The following is a 24,663-nucleotide window of genomic DNA, read 5'->3' as shown; positions in this document are numbered from 1 at the left end:
ATCAGGTGCAGCTTATGTATGGACAAAGAACAAAAAGTTGCTGGCACCTGGAAGTGCGGCTTATACTCAGCGCGGCTTATAATCGTGAAATTACTGTAAATGTTTTCATGGATAAAATGGTCACTCATTGCTCATTTCAGTTGCATTTTGCACATGGATTTCTTTATTATGTGCCTTTTCTTCATTATTTGAAAGTTTATGTCTAGTTATCTATACTGAAAATTTTGGTTTAATTTGGTTTTTCAAGTTAGAATTCTGGGAAATATTTGATCAATTGTCAGTCAGCCCACAGTCAATTTGCTGAGAGACTTTCTACGTAATTTTGCGTATGAATTTAATACTGTTCCCTTGATAGCATATTTTCTCTTAGTGCAATATTTTAGTTTTTCTTCTGCAATGACAGTTGTACTAGGTACAATGAAGTCATATGCTCAGCTTGATTTTTACTTCGATTTTTATTTAGTGAAAATCTCTGAGCTTCACTAACATGGAAGGATACAGAGACCTCAGTTTAAATTTTCTGTCACATTTGAACAATCTTCCTGTATCTTTGTCTTTCAAAGGTCTTTCTGAACTAGACATACAGTGATCATATTTAACTACAAGGACTTGTATGTCTGTCTGCCTGATTAGCTTGGAAGCTGAGAACTTAAATATGAAAATGAAAACTTTCTTTGATTTTTTCCAAATCACACTGACAATCTTACAGTTAGTGATACCTTTTTTAAAGACATTATCAGCATCAAAGAAATTGTATTTCTGTATTACTGCTGTTTATTCAAAATATTTGTAATTTGTATCCAGCTGTGAAATGATTTGTTGCAAACAAAATTTTGTCACAAACTTTGTATCTACTTTTCTGCTGCATTGGAGAAGTAAACTTGCTGCAAAGTACGTAAGGATCTCTGTATTTAACTACAGACTTTTTCAAACATTTGGTAATCAAAAAGTAAATATTTTTTTGTTGTAGTGTGTTGGGCTCAGACAAGAACCTCACACCCACACAATCACTCACTCACCTGCCCTCTTTCAAAGCAGAGAAAATAGAAAGAAGACCAGAAGACTTGTGGGTGAAGATAATGCCAGCCCAGTGTAGAAAGCAAAAACTAAAGGGAATATATTCACTTTTCCCATCAGCAGGCAGATGTCAGTCACTTCCAGGAAAATAGGAAAAAAGTTTCAACATGCTTTGTCTTGCTTGGGAAAATAAATGGTGTAGCCGTGAGCATCCCCCCTGTCCCTGAGGTTTCTTTGGTATGGTATGAAGTACTGCTTGAGTCAGTTTGTGTCAAATGTCCCAGCTGTGTCCTGTCCCAGTCTCTTGCCCACCCTCAGCCCATTCACCGAGGTAAGCAGGGGAGCAGGACTTAGAAAAGAGGAATCCATGCTATTCCACAATAGCCCTCCTCCTGAGGGACGTCATCGTTATCTGTTGGGACAACTGGATGCAACTGTCCAGCCAATCCTTACCCACCAAATGGTCCACCAATCAAAACTCTCCAACATGTAGATGAATGCTTTGCAGCAGTCCAGAAAAATAATATCCATAGCCATTCCATTGATGTAGTCACTCCATCATAGAAGGCCACTGGGTTGGTCAGGCAGGGCTTGGTGACCATCAGGTCCAGTGTTACATTCCCTCTGTTAGGGCTGTGTGTCACCAGTCCTGAGATGTTATCCTCCATTCATCCCAGGAGTCTCCTGGATTTCCTATAGCTCACTGTGCTACTTCTCTGGCAAATGTCAAAGTGGTGGGAGTTCCCCAGAAGGATGTGAGCCTCCTCCAGCACAATGCCTCCTGCAGCTGGAGCAAAAAGGCTTTGTTAGGAGGCTCCCCTTGGTCAGGCAGCCTGTAGTAGACACTGACCACAAGGCTCTCTGTATTGTATTGGTCTCTGATTCCTGTCCACAGCTTTCTACCTGCTCATGGCTGTTCCTCAGGGACAGCACGTTGCACTCCATCCACTTTTTGTAGAGAGGAACCCCTTTGACCCTCCTTCCTGTCCTGTCCCTTCTGAGCAGCCTATGGCCGAACACCAGTCATAGATTCATTCCACCAAATTTCAGTAGTGGCAACTGGGTCATAGCTCTCTTCTGGAGGCTTCCAACTCCTCCTGTTTGTTGCTTATGCTGGGTGCAGTGGTACAGATGCCCTTTGGCTGGGCTGAAAAGAGTGTATTCTTGATTTCATATAGGCTTTTTCATGCATCAGCTTAATGGTTTATATTGCAGTTAGTTACATCTATATGTGCTTACTAATGGGCTAAGTTAACAAGTTTAAATGAAAAAGTAATTTACCTATGCTGCAAAATTGATGATACAGAAATGTTGTTATTAGGTGATCAATCTGTTGACTGAATTTTTTGTTGAGTATAAATAGCTTTTTGTGGTGGTGATGGTGCCCTGAGTTTAATCCTGTAGTAAGATCTTCTCTCCACATTGAAGTGTTTTTCCTACTTGTCTTGATGTGATGGAACTCCACAGCAGAGTGCAGACACAGCAGAGCTCATAGTCTTCCCCTCCTTTGTTAACTGCTTTTTGCCTGCCATATTACCCAGTTCCAGGTCTATTGTCTAAGTATCATGTTTGATTCTCATTCCTCTCTAGGCCTTCTAACTTTATAGTTTTTCACATTCTGCATTGTATTTCTAGTGAATGTACCCATAGAGTGAAAATTTCTGTTATCTTGTGTCTTAACATATAATTGCATTTTTAAGTTTGTGAAAATACTGGCTTATTGTGATAGCAGTGTAATAGGGAAATGTCTGTGTCACTGTTGCTTCCCCATTTTCAATCTCATCCAACCAAACCATTTGTCTTTGCTCTCTCTAAGCACTGTGTGCCATTGCCCAGACAGCAGCGAGGTGTCAATGTCTGCTTCCTGACTACCTTTGGTGCCTGCTGGCCAAGTTATGAAAAACAACACTGCTGTTGTTTCTATCTTGTCATCTTTAACATTGTGGAAGAATTCCCCAGAAAATTATTTTTTCTCTAGTATCCTACTTGGAATTCTCCAGTGCTACTTAACAAAAACTTGACAAAAGTTTACCTACTGTTTTTATTGAAACCACAGTCTGTGGTACTGAAAAATGCTGTCTTGTTTTTCTACAGTCTACTTTGGATGTGGCCTGATATTGTCATCTTTCTGTTTGGTAGTTATGTAGTAGATAGTCCACTGATATTCTCAAAATAAACAATTATGAAAAGAGCTCAGCTGAATGCTGAGAAAGTAGGTTGAGTGTGCAGTGGTGACAGTTATGTACAAATTGGTTGTATCTGAAATCGAAATCCATGAAATACAGCCAAAATGGAACTTGACCTATGTAGAAAGTAAACATGTGAAGTAAGGAGAAACTCTAATCTGGAAATCCTCTCACAGTCAACTTCCTTTTCCATCTTTCCAGATTGTGCTTTATGTGAAAAACTTTGGGAAGATTTAAGGAGCAAAGAACAGAATAAGATTCCATTATTATGATGGAAGCAACTTCTTAGTCCTCTCTGTCTATTTTGTATCTCTCCTCTTTATTTATTCTTCATGGCAGGAGACATGACATTTGTTTATACCACACTTTCCATTATTGCCAATTCCATTGTTCTAATTGCCACAGAAAAATGCTTAGCTTCTGTTTCTTCTCTGTATTGTGCTTAAAATATTAATACAGCATGACAGTTTAATTATAGCTAACCAAACCCACTTAAAATCTAAAGAAATTTTACTCATGAATGTAGGCAGAAATAGGCCTAGAAAATTTTAGTTCAAGTGGCCAAAAAATTCAAAACAATGATTGCTTTTAGACTAGAATATAAATAGTGGCTTTGTCATTGGAGATTCTGTACCATTTTGCAAAGATAACACGGTTGAGGATAGGGATATTTCTTGGTAACATCAATGACTTTAGGCCAGGAATTTTAACAATTCATTTATTTAGGATGTTGTGCTTCTGGAAGGCTTGAAAATTATCTGTCAGGGTTATATCAGCAAATTGGAAGTGAAGAAAAATTTGTTTTCTTGTTTGTCCATTTTGTTCAAACACATTTTTCTCTGGTGGACGTAGAATTTCAGTTATAACTTCTGTGCCTATCATAATACATGTTTAACCATTCTTAAAAGTAACTCTCATTAAATGAATTTTTGCAGTAGGCTCTATGCTCCCCCTGCTGAGCTCTATGAATAAACAAAAAGTAAGCATTTTATCAGTTAACTTTCTCTTGAGAACTATTAAATTTGGGAAGAACATACAAGTTTTCACTGTAGTGGTTCAGATAAATGCTTTTGAATGTTTATCAAAAGTATTACACATGCTTTGATTATTGTGGTTTGTATGTGTAACAATGTTAACTTTGATTGCATTTTTATTTAAGAGTAATATTTATCAATTTTTTATGTTTTGCATATATTCTTTGTTATTCACTACTATGTTCACTACATATATTAGTGAACTTAAGTATGCTTTAAGTATGTTAGTTTTTGACTCTAACAAAACATGGCTGACAGTAATGACACCTAATCTAAAACTGATTAGGTTTTTTGTCTGAGGTGAGCAACTTAATTAGCATTTATTTAGCATTGGCAGATGTTATTGCTAAGATGCTGACCATCTTTGAAAAGTCATGGAGAGCAGGAAAGGTGTCTGAGGACTGGAGGAAGGCCAGTGTATCTCCAGTATTTTGAGAAAGGGCCAGAAGGACAGCCCAGGTAACTACAGGTATCACCTCAGACCCTGGAAAGGGGACGGAACAGCTCCTCTTGGATATCATCTCTAAGCATGGGAAGGAAAAGAAGGTTATTGGTAGCCAACACGGATTCACCGAGGGGAAATCATGCTTGACCAATAACAGAGCCTTCTCTGTTGTGGCAGGACTGTCAGGGTAGATGAGGGAAGTGGGGGTGATGAGTGATCAGTGGATATTGCCTACCTTGACTTCAGCAAGGTTTTTGACACTGTCTCGCATAATATTGTCACAGGTGGGTTCTCTGAGTGGGCAGTGGGTGGGTTGAGGACTGGCTGAATGTCAGAGCTCAGAGGGTTGTGATCAGTGGCACAGAGCCTGGTTACAGGCCTGTATCTAGAAGTGTTCTCCAGAGGTCAGTACTGGGCCCAGTTGCTTTCCGTTTATTCATAAATAACCTGGATGAGAGGAAAGACTGTACCCTCAGGAGGTTTGCTGATGATACAAAACTGTGAGGAGTGGATGATACAGTGTGTGGTGTGCTGCCAGTCAGTGGGACCTGGACTGGCCAGAGAGTTGGGCAGAGAGGAGTCTCATCTGAGCTCAACAAAGACAAATAGAGAGTCCTGCAGCTGGGGAAAAATCATGCTGTGCTCAGTAGAAGGAGCTGGGGCTCCTGGAGCACAGCAGGCTGTCAAAGAGCCAGCAGTGTGCCCTGGGGGCCAAAAAGGCCATTGGTACCCCGGGATGCATTAGGAAGAACATTCCCAGCAGATTGAGGGAGGTGATCTTCCCTGGAGGATCAACCCTAGTGAGGCCACGTCTGAAATGGTGTGTCCAGTTCTGGGCTCTCCAGTTCAGGAATGACCAGGACTAATTGGGGAGGGTCCAACTAAGTGCTATGAAGATGAGGAGAGGTCTGGAGCATCTCTTCTATGAGAAAAGGCTGAGGGAGGTGGGACTGATTAGCCTGGAGAAGACTGAGAGGGAATCTAATAAATGAGAAATACCTGAAGCGTGGATGTCAGTGGTGCTCAGCAACAGGATATGGGGCAATGAGTACAACCTGAAATATGGAATTCCCATTTGAATATGAAGGAAAGCATCTTTACTGAGATGAAAGATGACTGAGCCTTGGAACAAACTGCCTAGAGAGGTTGTGGAGTCTTCTCAGGACATATTTGAAACACACCTGGACTTAATTCTGTGCAACCTCCTGCAGTTGAATCTGCTTTAGTAAGGGACTAGATGATCATCTGGGAACCTTTCCAACACCAACCATTCTGTGATTTACATACAGAGTGCAAAGAATGTAGCTCCTTAGATCTAGAAAACTTACATTAACCAAATTAGGAGGTTTAACTTGGCGCTGTAAGAAAGTAAACAGTAAGAAACCAAGAATCAGGGGATTGCAGAGTTAAAGTTACTATTGCTGTATTAACTTAGCCAGATTGCACTTAGAAAATATAGTGAAATATAACTCTAAATGTTTGGGAGGTTTTGAGGGGTTTTTTTATCCATTACGTAGGAAATATACAATGTACAACTTTGGTCAATTAATATTGGCATAGAAATCATAATTTTGGAATTTCCTTTCTGCTTCTTGACTTTTGTTCTCAGTCTAGATATTTGCTTTCTGTGTAATAGTTGCTACACATCAAATAATGCAAATGCAAGTGATTCTACAGCCAATCGTGTACAGTAATTTCACGATTACAAGCCGCACCATTTTGACTACAATTTTGCTCCCAAACCAGAAGAGCGACATACATTCAGGAGCGGCTTATATATGAACAAATTTTGAAAATTTCCCAACCAGGAAGTCGAGCCAGCAGCGGCCCTGGGCAGCGGGGCAGTGGCGGCGCAGCGGCAGCGCTGCCTGGCCCCAGGGGGCGCGGCGGTGGCACTGGCCGGGCACACCCCTCTCCCTCCTCCCAGAGGCAGCGGCCGGGCATGCCCCTCTCCCTCTTCCCGGCGGCACTGGCTGGGCAAGCCCCTTTCTCTCCTCCCGGCGGCACTGGCCAGGGACACTCCTCTCCCTCCCCCCAGTGGCAGCAGCCAGGCACGCCCCTCTCCCTCTTCCCGGCGACACCGGCCGGGCACGCCGCTCCCCTGCTTCCCGGTGGCAGCGGCGAGCAGGACTGGGGCCGCTCCCTGGCGGCCGCCCTGAGCAGGGGCCAGTAAACCCTGTGTTCCTGCGATTCTGTTACTATTTGGCAACTTTGTGAAAGTTGCACACGGATCCTCGCTGTGAACGAAAGTGCAGCTTACAGTCTGGTGCGTCTTATATATGGACAAAGACCTCAACGTTGCTGACACCTTGGAAGTGCGGCTTATACTCAGTGCGGCTTGTAATCGTGAAATTACTGTACTTAGAGGAGTCAAAAAGAAAGATTGCAGTTAGTTTAGTGAGAAAGGAGTCAGGAACTTGCTTTAACAGTTAACAAACTGCACTTAACACAATCCCTTGCTTCTCTTTCATAAATGTATTGTGATATATAGTGTGGCTCTGTATTTTCAGGAAGATTGCTTTGCTCACTTATCATGGGTTAAAATCCCCTCTAGTGTTGGAAGATAAAAATCTCAGGACTACATTCCCTTTTGATTCTGCACAGGGTTCCCATGGCTTCAGTATTGTTCTAAATTGTTGGAGATAGAAAAGCAGACTCACTCACTCTAGTTTACTTAGACTCTTGTTTTGACAATCTGCTTTTACTCTAGATGTTTAGTGTCCTGCATACTGAGTTTCTACTGTATTTTTGTTTGCCACTTTTTTTAGTAATACCTCTCTTTTCAGAAAAGTGAACTTTAAAGTTTGTGTTTCATGGGTCTTTATGATATTTGCCATTTGAAGATCTCTCAAATGCTAAGATTGTTTTAATTTGTACCTGTTCTACTCTTTTGCCTGAAAAAGAAAGTTGCAAGAGAAATCTGTATCAAAAAGCATTTGAGAGATGAAATTATCATAATACAAAACTGTATCGCTAGGGACCTTATATGAAAGTAATTTAGCATATTTTTAAAGAAAAGTTGATGAAAAGTCAAGTTATATCTATTAATGCCTATGTTACATGATCAAGTGACTAATCATGAAACTTTGAAAGACTTTTTAAATTCAAAATTAAGCCTGTGAGAAGTACATGCATTATTAGAAGTACTCTCTCACTTCTGTCCTATCCTAGAGGTGTAGACATCTCCTTTGGAAATACTTTAGGGGTATAAAATGCTATAAGAATATTTTAATGAAAGTCATAAAATTAACTTGTGCAAAAAGGGAAGTGTTGTTGGAGAAAATCTGAAGATATATATGTCATTTTCAACTTGTAAATCATGTAAGAATTTCTAGTTATTTTTGTAAGAGTCAGAATTAATTTTTTAAAGATCTGTTTAAGGAATCACTTGCACAGCACACTGGTAAAACTATGGGGTATGTACCAGAAATCAGGTCTTGTACAATAATTAAGTATAAAAAAAGCATTCTATGAGAAATACTTGAAAGTAGCCTATACTGTAACAAAATTATTTGGTTGTAGAGTACATTCTACTGAACAAGGACAGTGTATCTCTCTGAAAAAGCATCTCTAAAGATTGTATAGGTTTTCTCTTCGATTTAATATTCTTAAAATTTTGTTGTTCCCTTTATTTTTTAAAGGAAGCTGCACCTACAGAATCTCTGCTTAATTGGCAAGACTATGAAGGACGAACTCCTCTTCATTTTGCAGTTGCAGATGGGAATGTAGCAGTTGTGGATGTCCTGACCTCCTACGAAGGCTGCAATGTGACATCTTATGACAACTTGTTTCGAACTCCCCTCCACTGGGCAGCCTTACTTGGTAAACTGGACAGTGCTGCAGTCACATCATCAGTAATTAACTGTACTGTTTAATCTTTGTCTCTGATTTTTATTTAATTCCAGCCGAGCAGTATGATAACTAATCTCTTAGAGCAATAAGAGTTTCTGCTCGACCAGGATTAGAAGTTTGTGTTTTATTTGTATAGACTGCTTCAGATTAGCTTCAGATTCTCCAAAGCATTATACAATGCATTACTTCAACAAGTTATATGTGCTGATGATTTTAGGAACAGTTAGAGTGTATTGAGGTTCTTGCATTTGCAGCTTTGGTCATCAAAAAAACCCCAAAAAACAGAGCAGTGGTGTCTGATGTGATGTATTCACAGCCCAGCATAAAAGCAATACAATTTATGGGAGTGCATGAAGAAAATATCAGAGCTTCTGTTTATGTTGTAATTTAAAAGATAACTTGACTAACATTTCATACACAGATTTAAGCTAGTACCCTTGTTTGGTCCGTATGTAAAATGGTCACATGGGGTTTGTGAGGTGGCTGAGGGAGCTGAGCTGCTCCACAATGCAGAGTGGCTGATGAGTCACATGCTCAGTTTCAGCCTATTGTGATCTACTGCAGTTTATGTCTTCCTGGTTAAGTGGATTTATGATTATGATATCTAGTTTTTATTAAACTACCCCTCATAAACTAAATAAGGGGCTTTAGAAGATTCCCACAAAGAAAATGCAGATACTCTGATAATGCCAGCACAAGTAAACAACAAAAAATGGCAGAATTGACACTTCTAGTACAAGCTCTTCATCAGACATGCTATGACAATCTAATCAGATCTGACAACGAGTTTTATTTGTGTAGAGTTTTTCTCTGTTTAGATTTGTTACCTTGAGACTCAGATGCTCTGTAAATTGTAACCTTGCATATGTGAATTTTGGTTTGGATTTACAAAAACTGGATCCTTGCAAAACAAGTTAAAACCTGATTACATGTAAATATTCTAAATGCAGAGAAACACAATCCATGAAATGACAGGCCCAAAAATAATATGATTTAGAAAATTTACCTCCCATTTCCATGCAGGAGGAAAAAAAAAAAAACACTGGATAAAAGAATCTTCAAAGAGTCTCCCTCCCCTTTTAACAGGCTTCATCCCAATGGTCCTTTGGGACACTGCAGACGAAGAATGCAATACAAGAATCAGATGTTCACTGGAGCGAGTTACTGCAACTCCAGTGGCAATAAACCTGTGGTTTGATTATGTTAATTAAAACAAAAAAGAGAGAAGGTTGTTCTCAAATTTGCATATATGTAGGGATATTGAATTTTAACAGAGAAATTGTGGAGCATCTTAAGGATCTGCTGTCGTAGGATCAGCTTTCCGAAGAAATAGTCATTATCACTTGGTTCCATCCAAGAAGCAAAATTTATTGTGTTTTGAAATTTATTGTATTTTCTGTTGGAAAAATGGATTGTCTAATCAGTGTAGAATAAAGGGAGGAGATGTTCCAAGACCTCCAGACTAGTTTGTGAACTTGATGAGGTTTCTAGGTGGCATATGCTCTTTGGGAATTTCTGGTTAGTAAATCATTATTAATTTTCAGGGTTATGGTTTTAAGCTGAAGTTAATGTTCTATGTAGGTCTTAAAGAGAGTAAGATACTACTATACAGGTTAGCAGTGGGAGATTTAAAGCTGTGCAGGGATGTTGCCACAAGTTTTCTTAGATGTGATGGATTTCATGTGACTTAATGCATCTTAAGAGCATTGTTACTCCTCTTAGCTTTTCTTTTGTGTAGATAAAAGTTACATCTCTACTACATAAAAGTACAACAGAAAAGACAGTTTTTGACCTCAAGAAATGAGTTTTAATGTTTACATTAATGGCCAAGCGAGATCCACCTTTGCACCAATTTCTTTACTGTTGCACCCAATACAATTTTTTTTTCAACTCCCTCAAGCCTTATTCTCATAGATAATATAGCTAGAGCTCCTGTTCTGATTATGGAGTTAGATTCCCTTTTTTCTAGTTGTCTGTCCTGAAAGCTCAAGAATACTTTTTCAGGCTCAGTACTTCTATGGTTTTTCTACTTGAATTCCATTCCAAAGCAAGTTCTTCCAGTGAACATCAATTTACTACTTATACTCTTGAGGTGGGAATATCATAGCAGCATTTTATCTCTTCTTTTTTTTTTTAATTTTTTTTGTTGTAGGAAAGGACAGAATAATGTGATGTTCTGCATCCAAGGTTCTCTTAAAGGCTAACAGGAAATAGGAGCCTTCCTGTACACCCTAAGGCCCCTAGAAAGAAAATGCTTACATAAATCTTCATCCTTTTTGACCCAAGTTACCATTTTCTCTCATTTCTGATATTTCTGTACATATAAAGTCTCGAAGTGCCATTTCACAAAAGAGGGCTTGCATAGTCCTCCATGTCTTACATTTTTAAGAGCTACAGACCACAACTGTAGCACAGGTTCGTTCTCTAATTGTTGATGTTTTCATTAAAAATAGTCTACTGCTAGCAGGTAGGTTTACCTACCTTTTAATTTATTCTTAAGTGATTCAAGACAACTGTACAAAAGTAACAAGCTGCAAAATTGATTGCTTTTCTGACATATGAGATACTGGGAGTTTTCACCTGTAAAATCAGAATGGTTTTATAGTATTGCTTAAAATACCAAGTCATTAAGATACCCTGTGAGCTGCATATGCTGACAGAAACAAGTATATGAATGGACTGGTTGATTTCAGTGGCAATATACTGTATTTGTCTTTGTTTTCCTGTCTGTGAAGTGAATATAAAGTTTACCCATCCTCTAAAAGTGTTGTGCTTTTAATCTCAAAATATTTTTATCTTGTTTTGTGGAAGGAGTTGTGTATGACCTTGTTTATAGCAACTGGTAGTAGACTAGCCTCTGATTCTGCTATACATTCTCAGATGAAATTTTGGTAAAGTAAAACCTAAGTGAAGAATTTACACTTGATTTCTGTAAAACAGTATGATGTGTGATGAAATTGTCAACACTGGTTTAGCTTGTCTTTTAATGCAGATGGACAAATGCTCATCATCATCAGCCTATGCTCACTTTGCTGTTTCTGAGTGACCTGTCACTCAAATGCAGCATCTCAATTGAGTTATTACAAGCTTTTTTCTGGAAATATTCAACCAATTCATGACAAAGTTAACATCATAACTAATTGACTGGCCAGCGACTGCTGGTTTCTTTATTTAGGGAAAAGCTCTAGTGATTGCTGTTTGTATTTATAGTCATTCTGATTTATAGATGCCCCCCAAAAATGACAATACAGAGTATGGCACTGGAGCACTATTGGGAAGAAAGTACATGCCAGACTTAATAGTTCAAATATCAAGTCTTATGTTTGTCTCTTACATTTAAACTATAGTGGCTACAACACAAATATATGACTATTAAAGTCTGTTTTCTTGTTTTCTTCTGTTTTGTTTGAGTTTAGGTGTTTTGTTTGCCAGAGGGTTTTTTTTTTCTGTTTTTCTTTGTTGTTGTTGTTGTTTGCTTTTTTTTTAACTAAGCATTTTATTGACTTTAGGATTTGATAAAAATTTGTTTTTATTATATTATTTTCCTCAGGTCATTCACAGATTGTCCATCTCTTACTAGAAAGAAATAAGTTTGGAACTATCCCATCTGATAGTCAAGGTGCAACACCCCTACATTATGCAGCACAGAGCAACTTTGCTGTAAGTGAAACATACCCTAAATGTGAAGTAAACATATTTTGCTGAAATCTTCATAGTTCAGCAGAGTGTTTGTTTTTGAAATCATATAAACACAGTGTTGTTGGCATGAGTTAATTCGGAGTTCTCTTATGTGATACAAATCTGGTTAGTTTCAAACTATTAAAAGAGAGATTTACAAAAACTGACTTTCTGTAAAAAAAAAAGTCGCTTTGAGCCATGTGTTTGCATCACAATACACAATAGTCATTCAGTTACTTCAGCAGCAAGCAGAATGACACCTACTATTTCACAGTGCTTTCAGGTTTTAGGGCTCATTATAATGAAGTCTAAGCAGTTATAAGGTATCTAGAGTAAGATGACCTGTAGGAGTATTTGCACAGCTGCTGCAGGACTAGTCAAACCAGTCCTTGCATTCAAGGAGGTGATTAATTTATGAATATTTGGTGTTATGAATGAACTGTTGTCTTGTGAAGCACGGCTGAAGAGTTGAGTGCCTTTTGTCATAATACTTCAGGAACACCATATTTTAAAAATTTTTTAAAATATTTTTTAAACTCAGACAACAAAGAACATTGGTTTCTCAGACAGCTTAATTCTTATACTTTGGTATAATAGGTAATTTTTTTCCCACAGCAAGAATCAGATACAGTAGAGGCAAGTATAAAACTCAGCACTTCAATGATTGCCAGTCACAGATGTTGCAGAATTAGTTCTCAAGCAATGGAAATTAAGAAAGCTTTTCTTAAGCTCCTTTACCTCTCATAGTTTTCATACTCTCCCTTTACAGAAAGAGTTATTTAGTGCCTAATTAATATAATAGTAATGTAGTCCACATTGCAACGTTTTCTTAGCAGGGATAGTAATTTGGGTCTTTCTTGCATACCTACATGTTAACAAGGAAAATAAAAGAAAATTTAAATGTCCTTGAGAGCAATTCAAGTTAACAAATCTAGAAGTAATATTGTAAGAGGGAAAAGACCAATATCTTTATTCCTTTGTGAGAGCGAGTTTTGGGGTTTTGGTGGGGATTTTTTGGAGGTGGTCTTACTGAGACCATCCAGATTTTTTTTTTTAATGCAGACTTTTATTGAAACATATCTCTCTGTGTAATCTTCATGTTAGATCTTTTTTTTTGATGCTGATTTTTGTCCATTTAGGGCTGTATACAATTTGGGCCTGATTCACACGTCTAAAATATTTGTATTGTAAAAGCCTTTCTTTCATGTTTGGGTTAGACTTATAGAAAAAAATAAGTTTTTGTTTACCATCCGGTGATTATCTCCACATTCTTTTATCTTGTTGGTTTTTTTCTTTTCTATATTGATGTATTCCTAAAAAGATTTTTCATACTGGCTTTCTTTCCCTGGGCTTGATTCAGTTAATGAAACATCTTCATTATGTTGCTGCCTTTTGATCCCATCAGCCAACCAAACTTTGATATCATCGGTGTTTTAAGGGGAAATAAAGTACATGGTGGAATCAGACGTTCTTTTGTAATCCTGTGTACTTACAATGAATGTACTGTTTCCCATCTTACATGAAAAATCACACAGGGGGGTTTAATTCAGATCTGCAAGCCTCTTTCAGCTGGTGATGTACTCAACAGCCCCTGCCTAAATTATGTCTGGACTCTGTTTTCACCAGTCCAGTTTCTGGGCACCACTATTTGCTTTTTTTCTCCTTTGCATGCATATCATTGAGTAATTCCCACCACTGCACTCCATATACGTGATCAAACAACTGAGTGGAGACACATCCATGTTTGTTCTGACAGCCCCATCTCTATACTCATAGTTTGAAAGCCACATTGTTGTTCTAGTCAATCTGCCCAGCTTTGGTTAGGTGTTGTTTTTCTCAGTTAAAAACTAAAGTTAAAAAGAAGAAAGTTTCTTCTTTTATGTTTACAGTAAATATTTGCATGGCTTTCAGTTTTATTTGTTTTGATAGCTTGTTCTTTGCCCTGTTTCTCTGTGGGTTACTCACTATAATATGGCATTTTTTTAATCTTTAAAGGCCGAAGAGATTTAGCCAGTGCTTCATTTATATCAAGAATTTGTTCCTTAAGACTGACTTATCCCCACTTACTGTTGACAGGAAAAGTTCTAGAAGAAGAGACATTGCCTAATATAATCACCCAAATTTAGATGTCTTGGGTATCCCACAGGAGTTCCCAGGAAACATTGCTATTTTAATTTTTGAACTTCATGTGTGAAGAAAAATTGGAGAATCTTTATTTCCAGATCACAGAATATTCTGAGTGGGAAGGGACCCACAAGTCCATCAAGTCCTGCTCTTAAGTGAATGATCCAAGCAGGAATTGAACCCAGGTGTTCTTAACACCATGCTTTAACCAACTGAGCTAAGATGCTCTCTTCCTATTGACTTTAGTTTGCAGGATTACATTTTTTTTCCTTAATTTTTCCAGAGCTGTTCAAAACAATGTACTTTCCTTTCATGTTTTTATATACGTTGATCGAGTAAATGAAATGTCAATAGAATACATATACAAAAATTCGTAACAAAATACATGTAGAGTTAAACTGATTGATACTTCTATTTCCTGATTTATTAATCATCCTGGTGTAATTTTATTTTGTTTTGTTTTCAAGTTGTGGTAACTTCATTTTGGAAAATAATTCTTTATAGCAGATTATCTTTCACTTTTTCAAATTAAAAGCTGTAGAAAAGAAAGAATCATTGAAAGAAGTGTCACTTTGCCAAAACTTAATGGAAAAATAAAATATTTGTATTTTTTAGAATGCGTGCCTCAGTATTGAAGAAGAGCAACCTTTGCAGTGCTTTTCACTCTGCAGGATTTCCAGCAGTGCAGAACCCTGGGAGGGTGCTGAGTTTCTGGCCTAATGAGAGGCTGTTTGTGTCTGAGGTGTAGTGGTGGTCAGTGTGAGTACACACAGCTATAAACTCATGCTGGGTTTGTGTGGAAAGCTTTATGCTTCCATCTCTCCTTGCTTCTGGCTGGACCTTTTCAGAATAAACTGGTAGCTGAAACTTAAATTGACAAAGCTGTAAGGATCTTAGATCAGTAGCATAAAATAAATGAGGAATTTCTTATTTCTTTAGAGGGATGAAATAGTAAGTAGTAGTGAAAAAACAAATCCAAATTGATCAATGGTACTTAGGCATTCAAACACCTTCACGATTAAAAGAATTTAGTTCATTATAGCCAGGAAATTCCTATCCTACCCAGAGCAGTGATAGAGTTATTGTGGGGTCATACAGAGAAAAGCTAAGACAGTGCTAATAATAAAATATGAAGTAAAATAATGAAACCTGGGTTTTTTTCAGGTTGTTATTGGCTAGCCTACTAGTGACTCATGTCAGATGTTTCCCAGCTGTTACATACAGAGACTTTTAAGGCATTAGCTAGAAAAGGGAAAATCTTCCTTTTATTCTATTTCTAATAGTTGTGATTTTTCTCTCCCTTCCTTTCTTGGGTGACTCATTAAGAGTCTAGCAGCAGTTTGAACAAGTGGACTGGTTTGCTGACAGCTTAAGACAAACACAGCATTTAAAGAAGTAATTCTTTTTTGCCTTGATTTGAGGTTTTAGTTTAACAGTTACAGTTGAAAGACTGGACTAAGGTATAAAGATTTCCTTAATATTTTCTGATTTATAGTATTTCAGTAATTAGTAACCTGATTATGTTATTAAACATTAGAAAATATGTGTATGTTGACCCTTTTTTTTAACAGTCAAAATATTAGAGATAGGCAAAAGTAAAATATTTGCATGTGCAGTTGTATTTATAATTGGAGAGAAAAAAATATATTGAGAAAATATTTTGCAAGAACATTGCTTTCAGGGTAGGTTTAGGTAGAACATCAAAAGGAATTTCTTCACAGAAAGGCTGATGGAATGTTGGAATGGGCTGCCCAGGGAGGTGGTGGAGTCACTGTCCCTGTAGGTATTTAAGGAAAGGTGGGACATGGCACTCAGTCTTGGGTTGGTCATGGTCTTGTGGTTGACATCGTGGTGTTGGGTCATAGGTTGGACTCGATCTCAGAGGTCTTTTCCAACCTAAAGACTTCTGTAATTTTTTAATCACGGTATTACAGTCATGTTTTGATAAACCCATGATATTTTCCCCATTGCTTTCTTCACAGAGATGCAGTGTCTTTTGCTTCCTTGTGATAACACATTGTATTTGACACTGAAAAGAAAAAAGTGTTAAATGACGGTGTTAAACTCATAGTTAAGGATGCACTGTGATCATTGGTGAGGGAAAAGGCATAGCAGAAGATACAGTGGTCCTGTTGAGCTATTACTCTTTATAAACATAAAAGGAGAAATGAAGCTTTGATTTGCTTCATAAACAGTTACATGAGACAATAGTTTCTTGTTTTTGCAGATTCCTTTTAATATTAATTTCAACAGTATGTCTTTTCAGGAAACAGTTGAAGTATTTTTGAAACACCCTTCTGTCAAAGATGACTCAGATCTTGAGGGAAGAACGTCCTTTATGTGGGCAGCTGGCAAAGGCAGTGATGATGTCATTAGGACTATGCTGACTTTAAAACTGGATATTGATATCAATATGACAGACAAATACGCTGGCACAGGTAAGATGCTTTACAGTAAGGAGCCACTGCATGCTTCCAATCTGTGTGATTTCCACCAAGTGGAAACATTGTTAGACTCTGTATTAATGTTTTTCTGAATGTGTACTTCAATCCTGAAAACATTTCTGCATTAGTTTAATTATGTGTGTGAGTCATTTCTTTGTCTTATTGTGGGTAAAAACAAACCTTTTCTGAGCAGATTGAAACAGTTCATTTGCAATGTAGCTAAAAGAAATGTACTGCAATGCTATTTAGCTAGTTCTGTAATCCTGTGAAAGAAAGAGCTGTTCTGTAACTTGAAGAATAAAGTGAAACAGAGTTACATAAAAAACTCTTCCTGAAAATACCTGTTAAAAATGTATTTGATGATACACAAATACTTTGAAACAATATGGAGCAGACTAACCACTGAAGTGGCTAAAGTATCATTGTGAAAATATTTACACAGTTATTTGTAAAGACAAGTGATCAAACTTGACATCCCCCAAATTTATCATCCTGTTATCTACCTGAAGCAAAAGATAAGTAGGCAACACAGTATTCCAGGATTCAAGCATGCTAGTAATGAAATACAGAATTTCCTGTAGTAACTATGAATATTTTTTTTTCCTTAAAGGAGATAGTCATTTCTTGGTAGAAATAATGTACCTATGTAGTGCTTTCAACAAAAACAGAATAACAGTTCTGATAGGTGAGAGAGGTGTTGAAGCGTTTATGTGTTCAAAAGCTTTGGAAATTTAGGAAAAGTAGTTGACTTGTATAGTATGCTGATGGCATCCATATGAAAAAACAGGGGAATGTGGATATATTTGGTATGAATTTGGAGGGGTTTGATAGCAAGGCTTCAGGGTAAGCTGTATGTAGGGAGATCAGGAACTGCCCAATGCCAGATACAGTCATAGAGTTAGAAGTGTAAAATACATATGTCAGAGTTGTGTGGTTCAGGATTTGAAACTTAGTATGCATCAGTATTATTTTCATATTATAAATTGAATTTTTAAAGTGCCTTTTGGTGATATACTGGATCTTAACAAAAATCAGTTTACAGTTTAAAATTCTGTTTAAATATGTAAATTCGTTTTTTTCTTACAATGTAACACATATGAAATAAATCGGTCTTTCCACGTTGTGATAGTTTGAAATTTTTGAGTGTAAGAAATAGTGCAACAAATAAAATTTCAATCTTCATGTCTGATGACATTACAAACTAAATATTCTATAGTTTTAGTTTCATTTCCTTTTTTATCAGTCTCACCTCCATTTGCTACTTCTTGACAGTTCCCTTTCAAATACCTCTCAGTATTTGTTTCAGACCTTAAGGTGCAGCAATGTTGTTACTGTGCAAAGGGTTTGTTGTTACTTGCAAGGGTTTTTTTTTCTTTGCAGGCAGTAGTCGGTAATCACATATTGTGTATCTGAAATTGCTCAGGTGTGGATTTCATGCTTGAATAATTCAGGTGGTTGAGTTTATTATCTTTCAGTCTTAAACCTTTCTCGTAGCGGTGATATGTAATCACCTTTTAATCTCAGTTTCGTTGTAGGGCTTTTAATCTGAGGAAATGAATGGATTTTCCATTTGCTTGCGGGTGCCGCTGTGTAGAACACAGGAACAGTCTGGAAGTGGGGAGCTGTGCTGCCGAGCAGCCCGAGCTGCACCATTGTGCCAGCGAGCGCATAGCGTGGGCTCTATTACAGCGAGCTCCAAACACAGAAGGAAACCCACCAGTAAATCACTCTCTGATTATTTTTTTAATTTTTTTCCCCCCCCCAAAGGTCTTTAATCATTCCCAAGTTTTCGTGAGGGATAAGCAGTGTTGCGTTCGGACGGGAAAGTATGCACTAATAGAAAATAGCGCAGATGCCTCCGTGCCTGGGATACAGTTGCTGAGCAGAGTTCACGGCTGTGTTTTTCTGACTTTTGTGTGCAGACTCAGTTTAGCTCGGTTGTAATGTTGCGTTAACGCAGCCTTTTGCATTAGCTCAAAAAGAGCAAGCTCTCCATTGAGCTCCGCTAGAACATCGAGGCTCTCGGCATTGTGTAGGAGAATGACACCAAGGGAAAGGAATTTCCCTCCTCTCAGAGATCAGCGCTGCAGGAGCATTACAGGGGCAGCTTTATAGCTCTGCCGTCACTGCGCACAATGGAGAGGGCTCTGTCTGTCGGCTGAACAAAGGGCCCATTGTGACCAGCTGGCTGAAGAATCTCTTCAGTCACCGTGACTCCATCACAGAAAATTTGGCTTACAAGAAAATATTGAGCACAAAGTGCGAAACAAGATGCCTGCGTCAGAATGAGTGATAGGGGGGAAGAGCTGGCCAAGCTGACACAGCAGCTCTTTTTCTATTGTATTGTTACACACACCCCATGTGTCATCTGATGGAGTGGTTTACTGCCTTTGGTTTCATAAGGGATTCAGGACAAAAACCAGAACCTAGAGTTTATTGTGAGGTCAGACCATGAAAACCAGGCCCATCCGAATGTACGACGCAGCAGGATCTCATCCTTGCCCAATTCCTACTGATAGCCACCCACTCTCAGTGGCTGCTGCACAGGCACTCCCTTCTCCGCTGCGCTTTCGGGCTGCTGCACTTAAACCAGCATCCTCTCACAGGCATCATTTCAATTTTCACTTCTCAGAGTGGCTCTGACCCCAGCGCTTGGTCCGTGTCACACTGTTGCTATCACTTACTTTGTGGCTCTGTTTTAAGGCAGCGCACACCCGCTGGATTCAGGTCAATGGCAACGTGAACAGCCTGAGCGTTTTAGTCGAGCCTGTGTAACAGGTTGTGCTGGGTCACTGTCTCATAAACTGGTTGTAAACAGTAGCTGGCAAATAAAAAAATGCTGTTTTTGTATTCTGGCTATGGTTCAAGAAGCTGCTCCTTCTGATGCTGGTCTTTGTGGTGTGCATTTCTGTATAATGCCTCTGCTGGATCCTGACCCTGTCTTCTTCAACATTAAACAAATACAGACATGTAGGGTGTTGTTTACAGCCCCACATTTTGCTTGCATGAGCAGATTCAGTTCTTACTAAGCTTGAATATTTCGGAAATTTCACGGGGAAATATGAATTCACTTTATTAAATACGCACTTATAAATTGAATTGTTTTGTGGTTTTATTCTATATTATTTTTATTTTATTGTCTGTAAAATATTCTACATTTAAGCAGCCTGAGAATGTAGATTGTCTGATATGAGTGCTGACTATAGGAAATAACTCAAAGCATTTTGAAGTCAAACTGTAAGTGAAACCACCAATACATGTGTTCTCCATTGGTTTGAAATCTCATTGCTGTGTGCAGTTCTTCTTTCCTTCAAAAAGAGCCGTGAACTGGTCATCCTCAGCTCTGGCTGACAGTGCCTGCAGGATGCTATGTTAGGCAATAGCAGCTCCAGTTACAGGATACCACATCTTTACCTGAGTTTTGAATTATCTGAATTTGCAGCATCGGTCTTTCTGTAATCTTTTTCTTGAAGAGAACAGGGACCCGGAGATACTGAGCAAGATACAATGGTCTTGCTACATAATTTAGTATAAAATTTTCTCCAAGTAATTCTGAAACAAAAATGGGGCAGTTGATTTTCTGAAGTTGGTTTTAATTAAGACAACTTTGCTTACTTGAAAGAAAAAAGCCATTTTCAGGAAAGCGTTGAAGAAATAATGAAAGCGTTCTTCCACTGGTGATGAGCAATCTCAGAAATGCCAGTAAAGAGAGGCAGAAGTAAATAATGTTATGTTCTTTTAATCAGAAGCTGCTATTCTTCCACAAATCCTCACTATAAGACAATCGTGGTGGTGTTAAATGCAAAATTTCTATTTGTGCAAGTTAGAAACATGTTTCAGGGCTAACAGTTTTTCTGCTTGTTGCTTTTATGGCAAGAAAATGTTATTGTTGCATCATCACTTGTTATGATTCTTCAGTTTCTTGAGGTTGAAAAGTACTTTTTCCACCTAAAATAGTTGTGATTAATTTTTATTTTGATTGTTCTAATTGTGGATCTCTAAAGCTCATGGTGTTGTGGTTTCTTTTTCTGTACTGCTTTTGCAGCATTGCACGCTGCTGCCCTTTCTGGCCACGTCAGCACAGTGAAACTGCTGCTGGAGCACAAAGCACAGGTGGATGCTCTGGATGTGATGAAACACACCCCGCTTTTCAGAGCCTGTGAGATGGGTCACAAGGAAGTGATTCAAACGCTCATTAAAGGTCAGCTCTCAGGAACTTTACAAACCTGTTCAGAGTTCTGCTGCTGCATCCTGTGGGAATGGGAAATAAACAGCTGAGCGAGAGGTGGGGTGGGAAATTACTTCCTGAAAGCAGGTTTTGTTTGTAAGCTCCCCTTGGGAAATAGCCCTAGTGAATCTAAAAGATTATCAGTGTTTTACAAAATGGCTAGAAGTGTTAAATACAAAACTTTCAAAATTTGGATTGTTTTTTTCACAGCTCATTTCTGCTCAAGCCTTCGCAAATACATTTTAGTCTCTCAAACTAACTTATCCAGCAACAAATCCTTTATTTCTTTTGTTTTTTTTGGTCCCCCCCCACGCCAGTAAATAATGCCAAATTAAGCTTTCTTGCCTTTTGTGAAAAAACATTTTGAAGGTTCTTTGAAGACTTTTTAAGTGAGTCTTTATTTTTTTTAATGTACATAGATATTTGAAGTCCTACATCCTTAATATTTTCTTCTGGTTGGTTTTTAAAAGCAGTATTTTGTTTGTAGACAGAAATAGGATTTAATAAATTACACAGTTTTAGATAATTTTAAAATATCTGCTGAGGAGTAAGAAGTACAGTGAAAGAACAGTGGCATCTTAGATGCAAAATTCTGTAATTTTAGGTTCTCCTTCCTACTTTAGACAATATCCCATTTATGGATAGATGAAGTATACAGGCTGAATTAAGCAAGTTTCCCATCAACTAGTCTTTCCTTCTGAAAAGTGTTCTTCCTTCCATGATCTGCTGGGCATATTTTAATCTCCTGTTAAACTCTTCCTCCCACTCCTTGTGCCATTTAGCTTTTTTAGATGCAAGAATCTTGGCAATCAGAATCCGAGTTATGTTTAATTAAATATTTTATGATATAGAGAGTCATTGTTGCCACTTGGTTCAAGTTCTTGTATTTGTGGAGGGTTATTTTTTACAGAATTTTTACATCTTACAATAACATACAGAGAAATTGATTATTTGCATAGAAGAGTCTTAGCATGCTTCAATTATAAAGAAGTTTATTTTTTAAAGTTTAAAAGTTTAGTTTTAAAAATTGTGATTGCATTGTGATTATTTTATCTGCTTGAGAGATTTTATAAGACATTTAATCTGAAATCAAATTTTAGAAGTTATTTGTTGTTAAGAAAGAAAATTTCTAGTGAAAATTCCTAGATCTGAAACAAATAAAATAGGTTTTTTGTAGGCATTTGGTAAGTCTGGATATTCTAAAGTGTATTAGAGGATAGTCAGAAGATTGTAAAAAAATTAGATGCCCTCTTTGAAACTATTTAATTCCTAATTAGTTTTTATTTAAGTGGTAGGATTTGAGTAACAAAATTGAAGTTGCATTCTGAAAAATTTCTCTGACTTGTGAGTTTATGAAATAAAAATAAGTTCTAGTTGAACATAAACTCACTTTTTACTTCAACATATTTTCTTTTTGTGCTCAAAAAATGTATTTGTTTTTACAGGAGGAGCAAGAGTAGATTTGGTTGACCAAGATGGCCATTCACCCCTTCATTGGGCAGCCCTGGGAGGAAATGCTGACGTGTGCCAAATCCTAATAGAAAATAAAATCAACCCTAATGTGCAGGATTATGCAGGAAGAACACCTCTGCAGTGTGCTGCTTATGGAGGTTACATTAACTGCATGGTAGTGTTGCTGGAAAACAATGCAGATCCAAATATTCAGGATAAAGAGGTATGCTGTTGTTCTTCACAGAGGTATATCATTAACTTTAGAATAACTATAAATTAAAACATTTTCCTTTTCTTCAAAGTCAATCTCTTTTCCAGGACATAGAAACATCTGTACTGCTGTTTGTCCCAAAAGGAAATGCATCCTGATGTCATTTTCCCTATGTCTTCACTTCTGAAATCTAGAAAAAAAAAACAGTATTTTAATATGTAGCATGAATTGAAGATTTGTATTTTTCCAGATCACTTTTAGTTTTTCCTAATCAAAGTTTGATCATATGAGAATTCATATTAATGATCTGATTTCTTCTATCATTCCTTATTAACAGCTGACATGGAATGTGATTTTAGTCTGTTCTCCAGCATAGGGAGAGAGCAAGTAAGAAAGTAAGGTACTGCAAGAGAGATTGCACCACAATAACTGCTTCAAATACTTGTCCACATTAAGTACCCACATATGTATCACTCTTCTAGGTGGAAAAAAAAAAAAAGACACTGATTGGTTTATGTGTTCTTTTGTGCCATTATTCAGGCAGTAATTGAAATTAGGATCCAGAAAAATTGTGTAACCTGTAACAGATTTCTTCATTATATGACGTTATTTCTCAGAAGTCCGTAGAACCTCATCAGTCAAAAGAGCTTCACCATTTCATTGAAATTTTCTGTAGCTGTTTGTTGTAGGGCATAGATAATTCCAAGTAATGGCAATGTGGTTTTCATTATGAACTCTACAGAGCATGCTGTACATCTTTTGCAAAGAAAGCAACTCTAAGGCTAGTCTTCTACTGCTGCTCTTCAGCTGTTCTAGGTGAAAAAGCACTAGTGTTGAAATCTTGTTTAAAAAAAAATCATTTTTCATCACACACATTTAAGTGCTGTGTTCGTCTTATTTTAAGAAGGAAGTTTATTTAGAAGAACTATTTGTTCTTCATGTCCAGAAAAGCATTGAATTGCACTATGATTTATGACTTTTATTGTGGTGTGTTAGAGTTTGGGGGTAATGTTTATTTTTGTTCTGTTCTATTGTTTTACAGGGCAGAACTGCCCTGCACTGGCTCTGTAACAATGGCTACCTTGATGCTATAAAGTTACTGCTCGACTTCGATGCTTTCCCCAATCACATGGAGAACAGCGAGGAGAGGTATTGCTTGTCTGAAGGTGTTACTTTGTCTTTGTGCCAAAGCGCTGCCTGCCATTTAAATGTTAAATGTTCAGATGCTGCAAGAGAATCATCATCTTGTATCTCAAAAGAGAGCTGTAACCTTGGGCTTCAGCATAAGCAGCTTTTCTCATGTGAAAGTTCCCTTCTTTAACTGAGACATTGCGACTTGAACTTATATACTTCTGTACCGTGAACTTCTGGGAGTATTTACTCACTCTAGTCTTGTTGGAAATATTAAAGATCTTTCTCATTTATGTGGAGATGGTGGCAGATATGTATGGACAATTAATTAAAAGGAAGTTCTGCTGCTGTTGGAAAAGATTGGAATTTTTCTTTTATATTTGATACAAATATGGCAAGAAGAAGTAAAATGGGAGAAATTAAAATGGTGATTACAAAGTACCTGGTGGTTACCTGTATTCTAAAGGCCTGGTTTTTTTAAAAAAAAAAATATATATATCTCCTATAATCATAAAGAGACAGCACATTTACATCTCTTTTCTTTGTCTTTCATTGACATATAAATAATAGATTTTAAAAAGTGATTTGGGTTGTGGAGTTCAAATTAGTCACCTGACCAGGAAGATAATTACTATTAGCAGAAATTTCTAATGCCTTTTTTTAGAGTAGATGACCTCCTCATAATTATAAGATTATGATCAGCATGCCATGTAAATTTGAATATTTCAGCATTTTAAATAACTTAAGGTGTTTGCCACCCCTTTTCAGTGCTAAATTTGAGACTTCTATACTTAACCCCAGGTTTTAATTGCTTCCTTCCCCCATCATTTTTCTTTCGTTCTCCACTCTAAGCCACTCAGA

The 24,663-nt window shown here is 37.5% G+C and overlaps 1 protein-coding gene across 2 annotated transcripts in view; it reads left to right on the top strand.

The window, feature by feature from the left end:
- Positions 1 to 24,663, top strand: part of INVS (inversin) — an 85,635-nt gene that overhangs the window by 41,385 nt on the left and 19,587 nt on the right. For both annotated transcript variants that reach the window (XM_033057124.1, XM_033057134.2), the window contains 6 exons: positions 8,324 to 8,504; positions 12,085 to 12,194; positions 16,603 to 16,774; positions 20,826 to 20,981; positions 22,454 to 22,683; positions 23,714 to 23,820. In XM_033057124.1, coding sequence (XP_032913015.1) covers positions 8,324 to 8,504; positions 12,085 to 12,194; positions 16,603 to 16,774; positions 20,826 to 20,981; positions 22,454 to 22,683; positions 23,714 to 23,820 — 956 coding nt within the window. The remainder of the gene's footprint in view (positions 1 to 8,323; positions 8,505 to 12,084; positions 12,195 to 16,602; positions 16,775 to 20,825; positions 20,982 to 22,453; positions 22,684 to 23,713; positions 23,821 to 24,663) is intronic.

Source organism: Catharus ustulatus, chromosome 1 (genome assembly GCF_009819885.2).
Source record: "Catharus ustulatus isolate bCatUst1 chromosome 1, bCatUst1.pri.v2, whole genome shotgun sequence".
In the NCBI taxonomy this organism is placed as follows: Eukaryota; Metazoa; Chordata; class Aves; order Passeriformes; family Turdidae; genus Catharus; species Catharus ustulatus.
This window is presented reverse-complemented; position numbering and strand designations above follow the sequence as displayed.